Here is a 13,285-nt window from a genome sequence, read left to right as displayed (position 1 = left end):
GTTTCATTTCCCAGCAAGTCCCCAGTGGACTTTCTGACCACCATGTGGTGGTGGTGAATGTCAAGGTTGAAAAGCAATGGCAGAATAGGAGGGAAGGACAGGAAGTAGTGGTCCATACAAGGAGGGTAGAAAGATTGCACGAGGATGAAAAAGGCAGAATATCAGAGAGAAGTGGAGAAGCAACAGGGTAAATATGATTTGGAGCACATGGGGGAGGTGGAAGGTGTGTACAAGGTATTCACAGAAAAAATCTCTGCAGCATGTGGGGTGGTGTGTGGGATGAAGAGAAGAAGAAAGGGGATGCAAGGAACAGCATGGTGGAATGAAGAGGTGAGACAAGCTGTGGCACAAAAGAAGAAAGCACATAGTGAGTGGATGGGAAGCAGGGACATGGAGGAAGGTGAGAGATGGAAGAGCAAGTTATATGTTGAGAAGAAGAGAGAGGTGAAAGGCTAGTAAGAGCGTAAGCAGGGAGTGGATGAGGAATTTTGAAGGAATTTGAGTGTAAAGTGGACGGAATGTAAGAAAATGGTCTGGAAAGAGGTAAAGAGAGTTAGTATGATAAAGGAGTTAGTTTGGGAGTGAAAGATAAAAATGGTAGACTGCTGGTGGAGATGGATGAAAAAGTGAGCAGATGGAGAGAACACTTTTAGGAACTGTCAAGCAAAGAGAATGAAAGTGATGTGATGATATGTGGCTGGGAAATGGCTGGGAGAAGGAGGGAGGTGGGAAGAGAGGAGGAAATCAGTAGGATGGAAGTAGCTAGTGGAAGCAATGAAGTCAACATGGGGAAAGTCCCAGGAACTGATAGTGTGGTGAAATGCTGATGCACAGGGGAGATATAGTAGTAGAATGGGTATGGGAGATGTGTAGATTGGCCTGGGAGGAAGGCAGAATCCTGGAGGATTGGAAGTCAGGTATAATTATTCCCCTGTACAAAGGAAATAGGCAAAAAGAAGTGTGTGGTAATCATAAGGGCATTTGTCTTCATAGTGTAATAGGAAAAACGTATGGTAGGGTAGCTACTTATTGAGAGAAATAGGGAAATAACAGATGGAATTAGTGAAGATCTATCTATCTATCTATCTATAGCCCGACGCCCTAATCCCGCAAAGGGTGGCCGCAGACAAAACGCCTCCAAGTCACTCTGTCGCCCACCATTTGACTACCCTCCCCCCCAACTCACCCCCCCCTCCCTCATATACCTCTCAACTCCATCCCTCCACCTCATCCTCGGTCTACCCCTCCCTCTCCCTCCCTCCACCTCACCTACATACACCCTCTTAGTCAGTCTTTCATTCTCCATTCTCTCCACATGTCCAAACCACCTCAGTGTATTTCTCCTAATCTTTTCAACCACATCCACATCTACCCCACAACGTTCCTTCACTTCTTCATTCGTCAACCTGTCCCTCCACGTCACTCCACATGCTCCTCTCAAGTAACCCATTTCCACTGCTCTCACTCTTGACTTGTTCCCCTCTTGCAAGGTCCATGCCTCGCTTCCATACGTCAGGGTAGGGATCACAATACCATCATGTAGTGACTTCTTAACTTCCATACTCACCTCCCTATTTCTCATCACTGCTTTCAGTGTACCAACAACCTTTCTTCCCTGCTGTACCCTTTCACGTACTTCATCCCCCAAAGTTCTATCCTTACTCATCACACTACCTAAGTACTTGAATGCACTCACATTCTCCATATCCTCACCATCCAACCTCACTGCACACTCTGTGGCTTCATTCCTCTCAAACACCATAACTTTACTTTTGTTTACATTAACTTTCAGATTCCTCCTCCTACACACTGTCCCAAATTCATTCACCAAACCTTGCAACTCCCATTCATCTTCACTCAACAATACTGTATCATCAGCAAACAGCAACACCGGAAGCTTCCAAATCTCACCCTCATTCATTAGGGCCACCCCCACATCCACTGCCCTACCTTGCACCTCCTTTACAACCCCATCCATATATATATTAAACAGCCATGGAGACATCACACAACCCTGTTTCAGTCCCACATTGAGATCAAAGAACTCACTCAGCTCACCATCCACTCGCACCGTAGCCCTAGCTCCCTCGTACATACTCTTCACAGCACTCAACAATTTCCCCTCCACTCCATATATACTTAATACCTTCCACATACCTTGCCTATCTATTCTGTCATAAGCTTTCTCCAAGTCCATGAAGGCAGCATACACTTTCCTTCCCTTCTCTAGATACTTCTCCACTAAACATCTTAGAACAAATATCTGACCTACACACCCTTTTCCCTTCCTAAATCCCCCTTGTTCTTCTCCAACTAGCTCCTCTGTCATATGCCTAACCCTATCAATGAGTATTCTACCATATATTTTACCAGTCACACTAAGCAGGCAAATACCTCTATGGTTACCACATACTTCTCTCTCCCCTTTTCCTTTGTACAGAGGAACAATTATACCTGATTTCCAGTCCTCTGGAACCCTTCCCTCTTCCCAAGCCAATCTACACAACTTCCATATCCACTCCACAACAATCTCACCCCCATACCTAAGCATTTCACCACACACTCCATCAATTCCTGGGGTCTTTCCCAGCTTAATCTTCTTCATCGCTTCCACTACTTCCGACCTACTGATCTCTTCCTCCCTCCTCTCATCTCTTCTTCTCCCAGCCATTCCCCAACCACTTATACTCACACTGCTCTCACTCTCTACATTCAACAAATCCTCAAAGTGCTCCTTCCATCTCCTCAATTTCTCTCTCTTCTCCATCAACAATCTATTATTCCTATCTTCCACTCCCCTACTATTGCCCCTTTCACACTGCCTTACTTTCTTTACCTCCTTCCAAAACAATTTCTTACTCTCCCTCCATTTCACACTCAGATTCCTCCCAAACTCTTCATCCACTTTCTTCTTACTCTCCTTCACCAGTCTCTTAACCTCCCTTCTCCTGCTCACATATACCTCTCTCTTCTCTCTCTCATCTTCTCCCCTACCTCTACTCACCAACCATTCACCATATGCCTTCTTCTTTTGTTCCACAGCTCGTTTCACCTCATCATTCCACCATGCTGTCCCTTGCAAACCCTTGCATCTCCTCCTCACTCCACAAACCGCCTCACACGCTGGGCTTATCTCTTCCGTGAATATCTTACATACGTCTTCCACTCCTTACATCTGCTCTAGCTCATACCTTCCCAATCTTTCTTCCACTATGCTCTTATACTCTGTCATTTTCTCACTATCTTGCAATTTCTCCACTCTTCTCACAGGAGCTGCTTCCTCCTGTCTTAGTGAAGAACAGGGACATATTAGGATGGGAAGAGGTTACATAGACCAGATAGCTATATATACATTCTTGGGTCTTTAGTGGAAAAGTTTCTTGAGAAGGGAAAGAAGTTGAATGCTGCCTTCATGGATTTGGAGAAAGCATATGACAGGATGAATACAAAAGGAATGTGGAAAATACAGTATTAAGAATATATGGAGTAAATGGAAAGCTGATGAATGTCATGAAGAGTACGGTATGTAGTCCTATGAGGGTGCTAAGGCTGTAGTGCGTGCGGATAGTGAATTGAGTGAATTTTTCTTTTTGAACATTGGATTGAAACAGGGATGTGTCATGTCTCCATGACTGTTCAGTCTGAATATGGATGGGGTTATAAAAGAGATAAAAAGTAGGGCAGTGGATGTTGGAGCGGCTTTAATGAGAGAGGGCAGTGTGTGGAAACACCTTGTACTGTTGTTTGCAGATGGTAAAGCATTGTTAGTTGAAGACAAAGGGAAACTGTATGGCTTGGTGAATGAGTCTGGAAGAGTGCATAAGAACTGGTGAATGTAGGGAAGAGTAAAGTTATGGTCTTTGAAAGAAATGAAGTCACTGGATGTACAATTTGGATGATGAGGAAATGGAAAATGTGAGTGCATTTAAGGGGTACTTAGGTAGTGTGATGAGCAATAATGGAAGTTTGGAAGATGAAGTGTTTGAAAGGGTACAACAAGGAAGAAAGGTTGCTGGTTCTTTGAAATCAGTGATAAGAAACAGGGAAGTAAAAAAATCTCTGCATGACAGTATTGTAATGCCATGTCTAATGTATGGAAGTGAAGCTTGGACCTTGCTGGAAGGACACAAGTCAAGAGAGAAAGCAGTGAAAATGAGTGAGAGGAGCATGTGGAGTTACATAGAGGGACAGACTGCTGAATAAGGAAGTGAAGGAGTGTTGTGGTGCGGATGTGATGGAAAGCATTAGGAGAAATACACTGAGGTTTGGTCATGTGGAGAGGATGAAGAACGACACTAACGAGGAGAGTGTATGTGAGTGAGGTGCAGGTGGGGAGAGGGAGGGGGAGGCCAAGGATGAGCTGGAGGGATGGAGTGGAGAGGTATATGAGAGGAGGGTGTGAGCTGGGAGCAGGGCAGTGAAATGGCAAGGGACTGGGTGACATGGAGGCGATATGTTTGTGGCCACCCCTTACGGGAATGAGGCATCTGGGAATACTGTAGATTGATAGATTTATGAGTACATGATCAGTTTCATGCCATTTCTATCTATCTATTGCCAGACGCCTCAATCCCGTTTGGGGTAGCCACAAACAAATCGCCTCCAAGTCGCCCTGTCCCCCGCCATTTCACTGCCCTGCTCCCAACTCACACCCCCCTCTCTCATATACCTCTCCACCCCATCCCTCCATCTCATCCTCGGCCTCCCCCTCCCTCTTCCCCCCTCCACCTCACTCACATACACTCTCTTCGTCAGTCTTTCACCCTCCATCCTCTCCACATGGCCAAACCACCTCAGTGTGTTCCTCATAACGCTTCCTATCACATCCACATCCACACCACAACGCTCCTTTATATCCTCATTCATCAGCCTGTCTCTCCATGTGACTCCACAGGCTCCTCTTAAATAACTCATTTCCACTGCTCTCACTCTTGACTTGTGTCCTTCCAACAACATCCAAGCTTCACTTCCGTACGTTAGAGTTGGTATCACAATACCGTCATGTAGTAACTTTTTCACTTCCATGCTCACTTCCCTGTTTCTTATCACTGCTTTCAAAGAACCAGCAACCTTTCTTCCCTGCTGTACCCTTTCAAGCACTTCACCCTCCAAACCTTCATCCTTACTCATCACACTACCCAAGTACTTAAACGTACCCACATTTTCCAATTCCTCACCATCCAACCTCGCTGTACATTCACTGACTTCACCTCTCTCAAAGACCATCACTTTACTCTTCCCTACATTCACCTTTAGATTCCGTTTCTTACACCCTCTCCCAAACTCATCCACCAAGCTTTGCAGCTCCCCTTCGTCTTCACTCAACAACACAGTATCATCTGCAAACAACAGTATAGGGAGTTTCCAAACACTATCCTCTCTCACCAGGGCCATTCCAACATCCACTACCCTACCTTGTACCTCTTTTATTACTCCATCCATGTACAGATTGAACAACCATGGAGACATGACACATCCCTGTTTCAACCCAACCTTCAAAGAAAAAAATTCACTCAGTTCACCATCCACACGCACTGCAGCCTTAGCACCATCATACATACCAGTACTCTTCACAGCATTCAACAACATCCCATCTGCTCCATATATTCTTAACACTTTCCACAATCCTTGTCTATCCACCCTGTCATATGCTTTCTCCAAATCCATGAAAGCCGCATACAACTTCTTTCCCTTCTCTAGAAACTTTTCCACTAAAGATCTAAGAATGAATATCTGATCTACACGACCTCTTCCCTTTCTAAAGCCTCCCTGTTCTTCTCCAACTAATTCCTCTGTTCTTTCTCTAACTCTGTCAATAAGTATCTTACCATACACTTTTCCTATTATATGGTACTAAGAAGACAAATGCCCCTATGATTACCACACACTTCTTTTTCCCCTTTTCCTTTGTACAAGGGAATAATTATACCTGACTTCCAATCCTCCGGGACACTACCTTCCTCCCAGGCCAATCTGCACATCTTTCACATCCATTCTACCACTATCTCTCCCTCATGCTTCAGCATTTCACCACACACTCCATCAATTCCTGGGGCTTTCCCCAACTTAACTTTCTTCATTGCTTCCACAACTTCTATCCTTTTTTTTTTTACTGATTTCTTCCTGTCTTCTCACCTTACTCCTTCTCCCAGCCATTCCCCAGCCACTTATACTCGCATTACTTCCATCCTGTATGTTCAACAATTCCTTAAAGTGTTCTCTCCATCTGCTCACTTTTTCTCCCTTCTCCACTGATAATCTACCATTTTTATCTTTCACTCCCCTGGTAACCTCACTTCCACCCTGTCTTCCTCTCTTCACCTCTTTCCAGAACATTTTCTTACAGTCCCTCCACTTTACACTCAAATTCCTTCCAAATTCCTCATCCACTCTCTTCTTACTTTAATAGCTATAAAATGTACAGTGCTTATTTACCTATGATAAAAGTTCATTATTTTTGGTTTAATAGTTTGACAGAGGAAACACACTGTCATTCTGTTTGTATTTATTACAAATCATGCATGGAGAATATATTAACAAATAATAAAATCTTGATTTAATATTGATATACTAGACTGGATACAACTCTAGTATTTACATCATTGTATTGCTATGTCCTATTTATCCTGCAAAGGAGATGCACAGCAGAATTAGTTTGGGTGGCATTATTGATACTAGAAACTGTGTTTTTTAGAACAACCATGGCAGCACCAACTGAAGTCTTGCCGATCCACCTTTCCTGCATCTGAACAAAGTGGGTGGGAGGGGAAACACAGGAGGCCTACGTTAAATTCTTTTAAATCTCTCATACTTTGGACTACACACATCACATTTACAAGATTTGGAGAAATAAAAATATCAACCTCTTTTCTGTGTTTTCCTTTCCACCATATTATTCACCTGTTACTATGGATCAGTCACTTATCTGCATCCCATAATGAGTTTTGTTGTCCCATTCAAATTTTTGGTGCTTGGTTTATTCTACCTGATATCTGATTGGATTCTGGGTTATCTATGTGGATAAACTGTTCATATACCGTACTGAAAGCTACAAAGAAAATAAAATACCTGTATGCCAATTTTGGATGAGTTCAGTATTCAGAATCTAAGGATTACACATTTCAGTCAAACTATGTACTGCACAGAATCATGTCATTTCCAACATATTATACAATATTCTGTAGTATTACATTGACAATAATATTTTCAGTGTGAAAAGGGGATATTTTGGTACAGTTATACAGTATGTATTGTCCAGTATTAATACTGCACAATTTTATAAATACTGTACTCAAACCATATACTGTACAGTATTTATGGATTATGATCTGTTTCATCCTTTAATATATCTACTCTATCTTTACTGCTTACATAACAAAAGACAACTGAATTTATATACATCATTGCAGCCTGTAATTTATAAAGTTGACAAACTATCCTGTACATAAAAAAGGATATACAGGTAGATAAAGGTATTTCACTATATATTTTGGAGATTACGCTGTGTTGTTTGATGACTGACTCGTAAATTATTTACTTGTGGAGGAACACTGCCATATACTCAGTTTTAACAGAAGTTCTCCACTTTTGCCATGTAAGCAAAAGTTCTGATATATAACCACCAACATTAACTTAAGATTTGGCAAACATGGTGCTTAAATCTTAACAGCAATGAGAAAAATGTTCAAAGGAACTGGCAGACAACCTAAGCCCTTGTAAAACAGTAGTCACACTATGAAGCATTGTGTGCGGCAATGACAAGCCCACTCAGCATAAAGTTTTAAATATATAAACATCTGAAAAATCCAAAAATAATCAATGATAATGACAAACTTGTTCCACCACACAATATAACCCCACATTCCACAAGGGCCTCCTCCTTCCTGAATATCAGTCATAATATGGGAATACTGTATATTAAAAGCCAAGTTAGTCACGCCTGACTGAAATGAGTCCGAAATGCATAATAATAATGTGAAAAACCTAAGCTTCACAGTTAAAATGTGAAATGGACCAAAACTATAATAAATAATCTGTGGGCCCAGACTGGTTGACTCTTACTATGTACAATACAAGGAAGGAACTCTCCTAGGATGAGCATTATCGTCTTGTGGCAGCAAAGTTAAGATAAATGAGATTATTAGTGGAGATGAGTCTGGTTAATGGGTCTACTTTCTCGTACCATTAAAACTTCGTTGATACATTGGTTTTTAAAGGAGGCGATACACTATATTTTCACCCTTTTCAAATATCAAAGCTTTAGTAATATAAATAAGAGTCTTTATAAAGTTCCTTAAATTCACTAAAATTCAGACATCCTGGCGCCACTAAGTATGCATGCTGTTTAGCCCGTAAAAAGTACGGCATTTTTCGAATATTCCATTACACAGTTAGGGAAGAGCGATAAGTCCTTCATAGATTTACCATTATAATTGTTTACCTTCATGGACGCGACATACTGCTGATGTTACTAGCAGGGCGTGGACTAAGACTACCCCTCCAGGCGCCATCATAAACAACTCTGTGTAGAATACATACATTGAAAAAGTCATAACCCCTTAGGCATAAAAATATATTCGCATCAGAAACTTTTCGTTCCCTTCAAATGAGCCTCATAATACTTGATATCACCTCAGAAAACCTATTTAATCAATTAAAGAGGTAACGAGATTATCTGACCTTATAATGGGTATTTTTTCATACATTTGTTTCACAGCTTTCCAAAATCTGTGTAGGAAAAAGTCTCATCAGTATCTGTTTAACTTGTGATATTTAGATATGCTTTGGTAATACCGGATGATGACAGGCCCAAGCTGAAAGTGAGCGAACAATGCTACCTGTGAATTTACCCCGATAGTTGGTAAAGCGTCTGGCCGCTGGCGGCTCGGCGGCTGGCTAGGGCTTCGTCACATCAGTCTCTGAGGACCCTTCGGAGGGTAGGGTTAGCGTTGCATGACTGATTAGGTGCGTGTGTGGTCATCGGAAATGACATCAAATTTTGTATGTCTCCATGGATTTTATTAGTTAACATGAAGGTAATTTACCAGAATACAAAGGACTGAATCAACCTAAGTGGTGAAAAGTGTCCGTGTGTGGCATAACAGAAGAGGAGTGCCCGGTACCTCCGTGGATGTCTCAGCTCAACTGGACACGTCACACGTCAAAGCCATCCTCCCCTGGACATGGTGTTATCAACTGAAACCTCAAGTGGTACCACCGGGACGTTGCGCAGGTATATGCTAACGCCAGTGACATAGTACGTGACAATGGGTATTTACACTGCTCTGCATACTCCAATACCAGGTATTTAACATACATGCAGCATGCAATTATTTCTTTTCTTTGGTGGTTTGATTTAGTGTATTTGAAACAGAACCAATTATCATGCAGTGTTGTCTTGCATTTGTTAACTTATCTCTGCAAGCAGAGAGGCAGGGAAACATGACTCAGACACTGTTGATGCCTTTTTCAAAAATTTGTAGGTTGTCATGATATACAGGTACAGTAATTCATGGTTCAAGCACATACCATAAGGCCTACTTGGGAAATGGTAGCTTTGAAAGGGCACCATTAGACTGCAGCGCAGTGCCTGTATGTTTTTTAGAATATATAATGATATCCCATAAGTTTACCAAAATCATTCTGAATTCTAAGGAGTGTACCATTACCAGTTTTTCTCCTGTGGCACTGCTGTGGTATGCCTAACTGTCGATTTATGTTAAAATAAGTATGGAGTCATCAGCATTGACCAAAGAAGGAAATGACCAGTTCAGGAATATGAAGCCTTAAAAGCTTAATAAAATTACAGTAATCCCTGTACTTTCTGGGCTCCCCACTTACCGGACATGGTAGGCCTGGACCTTCAGAACCCAAAAATTGCCAAAAAAAAGAAAAAAATCCCCTCCAAATCCAATTTTTTCCCCACCCATAATTTGAAATTACCACGTGTTGCGCAGTGCCAAGCAGCTGTTTACACCATGGTCCCTTTACCCCTTCCTTCCTCCCCCCTCCCCAGTCACGGTTGCCATTTGGTATTTTTCATAACCAAATGTGGGCCAATTTGGTACTGAAAAGTTCATTTGGTATGGTAGTGAATCAGCATGATCTATTACCAAACAGACTTTTCACATGTATGAAGATATAGAGAATGGAGACGGTGGACCTGTCTGCTTTTTTTTATTAATCTGCTAGCATACATAGTGCAAAAATAAACATGATGCTGATTATAAGGAGAGTGATTATTTCCATTTACATATAATCAGTGAAGAATAAATGCTTCCTGTAAGAACCTGGTAATGAAAAGTTAAGTTTAGTAATGAAAATTGAGGAGTTTGGTAATGTGGCCAAGTTCAGATCTGGCAACCCTGTCCCCAGTTACTGCCTAACCTTCGTTCAGGGAAGACGTCCGTCGCAGTGGATGCCACACATGCTCATTTTTTATGAATAAACAGTGAATAAACTGCAATACCTCCCCACCAGACCACAGGGGAATTTACAGTGTTGTGCGTGTTAAGAAATTAGAATTTCGAGCGCAAAGGATTGAGTGTGGCGTGCAAAGTGGCGGTTGAAACTAGCATGGTGCAAAGAAGTAGAATGTGCAATGTTAAACAGATATAACTCACAGTGCAAAGAATTAAGTGTAGCACAACACTGGATTACTATACGTGCTTCAAGAGCATTTTCAAAACAACCAGAGCCTTAGAGAGTTAGAGGAGGCAGCCACAGACGTTCTGTAAGTACAGTCTCCTGTACACTGCAAGGCCTAAGTATTTTCCATACTTCTAATGCCTCATTCTCTGGTTCCTTTGCATTTATTTCATGCTTTATGTCCATTATTGGTGTGAATAGGGTCTTAAATAGGTTTAAATAAGTGCTGTGCATGTCTGGTAGGGAGTTATTTAGGTGGCTTTCAAAGTTAGGGTCCTTAAGTACCAGTCCAGGAGCCAGGGGCCCACTTTCCAGATGGGACCACTTTCTGGACATGCCTTTGGCACTGTTACATCGGATAGTGGAGGGATTACTGTATTTGGTGTGTTAGTAGGAATAAAAGGTAGAATAAAAATTATGAGATGAAAAGATTTGAGAATGTTGGAATATTGGAAATCCAAGCCAGTACTTTGAGATTTAAAATAAAGAGGTGTGCAAACTTGGGATTTTAGCTAGATTTTATACAGTTCCATTTTTGAAAGTGCAGGCAGGGAATATTTATGGTTATTACACAGACCAAACTAAACTTATGAATCCCATATTTTTTTTAGTCTAATCATCTTACATTTAGGATGAGAGTGACCAGCCTCACTCATCCCTGAGTGGCATTACATGAGCAGTCAACCCTAACCATCCCTTGGATATAAACCTTCACCAGCTCAATCTGATTGGAGCTCATTAATTACCCACTAAACAACCAGGCATAAAAATTTGGTTATATGGTTACTACCCAGCATAGTAAATTGTTTCTTGGTGTACAGGAAACCATTTGGCTTGTCATTCAGTGTAGAGTCACCCGCGGGCAGAAGGAAGAGGAAAGAAAGACAGAAGAGGGGGTGTAAAGTTACCCATAGGCAGAAGGACAAAGAAAGAATGAAGGAAAGGAAGACAGAAGAGGATGGAAGGAAAGAAGGATGGAGGAGAGGAAAGGGCAGACACCCGAGAGCAGCACTACATCGAGTGAGTGGATGGTGAGCGCCCCCACCTACCACAATAGTGGGTTTATCACATAACTTTAATCTTTCCCATGGTACATCATGCTGGTGCATGGTATCATGATGTCATGTGATATACGGCCAATAGATCAGTGGCTGACTACATTACAGATTGGCGAGACCATTATCAGAACAATGTGATCTCACATTGTATGTCTGTATGTATGATTAGGTATGCCTAATTCTGCATGATTTTATTTAGGACAGGTGAAACCTGTGTGTCATAAAGGATTAGGACATTTTAATTAACACCTATAATTTAAGCAACGTTGGGTCTGGTTAGTACTTGGATGGGTGACCGCCTGGGAACACCAGATACTGTTGGCATAACGTTCTCCCTACGTGTCAAGTGGGGTTGGTGGAGGATTAGTGCCCCTCCCTGTAAAACAATTAACTCCAAGCCGTTGGCCACCCCGTTTGGGGTACATGGTGTCTGGCAATGAATGAATGAATCTTACCTTTCAGCCCAAACGCTGGCATCTCTCAGGTGCAACCCTTGGTAAATATTTCCATTATTGTCATTTCCTGTTTCTGGTGTTTTTTTTGTTCTATTTGATAGTTTTTTAGTTCATCTGAGTGTTTTGAGGCCTCATTTGTTATGCAAATGAATAACCATAATATGACTGACAATCTGATTGGAAATATTAGTAATGGTGGAAGGGACTGGCCTATCTTAGTGTTTAATCAAACTTAACCTAACCTAGCTTAACTGTACCTAACAATTGAACCTTCCCTACCCTAACCTGACATACCCAACCCAACCCAACCCTGCTTGACCTAACCTAACCCAGCATCCAATTGGGAAGTGGAAATGAAATCCACCTTTCAGTATGTTGACCAAGATTTGGTAATATTCATTTGCACACAAAAAAAACACACAGGCATACACTATGTGACAGCACAAATCCACTGGGTATAGTAAGATTGCCCGCTAAGGAAACAGCAGTAAAATACACTCTGTCTATTGCCAGACGCCTTAATCCCGTTTGGGGTGGCCACAAACAAATCACCTCCAAGTCGCCCTGTACCCCGCCATTTCACTGCCCTGCTCCCAACTCACACCCCCCTCTCTCATATACCTCTCCACTCCATCTCATCCTCGCCCTCCCCCTCCCTCTTCCCCCCCTCCACCTCACTCACATACACTCTCTTCGTCAGTCTTTCACCCTTCATCCTCTCCACGTGGCCAAACCACCTCAGTGTGTTCCTCATAATGCTTCCTATCACATCCACATCCACACCACAACGCTCCTTTATATCCTCATTCGTCAGCCTGTCTCTCCATGTGTCTCCACAGGCTCAGTCCTCGTAAATTGCGGCAATTTGGGTCTGGACCACTGCCGTGATTTATGAATAATAACTCTTATGTGAAAAATTAATTTGGGTCTGGACTTTGGCCAACCCGCCCCCACAGCACCCTACCTACACTGATCTAGGCACCATCAAACACATACAAATATAGGAATATTCAGTGCATGGATTAAATAGAAATAAGCCATGTTAAGGGATCTCACCTTAATCCTATGACGAAATTGCTTTAGTGAATGGAGTGGGGTGGTGTTGGGAAGAACTTAGAACATCTC

At 42.1% G+C, this 13,285-nt stretch overlaps 1 protein-coding gene across 2 annotated transcripts in view; it reads left to right on the top strand.

Moving 5' to 3' along the window:
- The first annotated feature begins 8,900 nt into the window (after window positions 1–8,900).
- frc (UDP-sugar transporter UST74c fringe connection) overlaps window positions 8,901–13,285 on the top strand; it is an 84,548-nt gene continuing 80,163 nt past the window's right edge. For both annotated transcript variants that reach the window (XM_080278875.1, XM_080278874.1), the window contains exon 1: window positions 8,901–9,303. Coding sequence is in view for 1 of the 2 variants with exons in the window: in XM_080278874.1 (XP_080135000.1) it covers window positions 9,267–9,303 (37 nt within the window). In the remaining variant the exon portion in view is untranslated. The remainder of the gene's footprint in view (window positions 9,304–13,285) is intronic.

Source organism: Coenobita brevimanus, chromosome 75 (assembly GCF_032717465.1).
Source record: "Coenobita brevimanus isolate Jiangsu-jjx chromosome 75, ASM3271746v2, whole genome shotgun sequence".
In the NCBI taxonomy this organism is placed as follows: Eukaryota; Metazoa; Arthropoda; class Malacostraca; order Decapoda; family Coenobitidae; genus Coenobita; species Coenobita brevimanus.
This window is presented reverse-complemented; position numbering and strand designations above follow the sequence as displayed.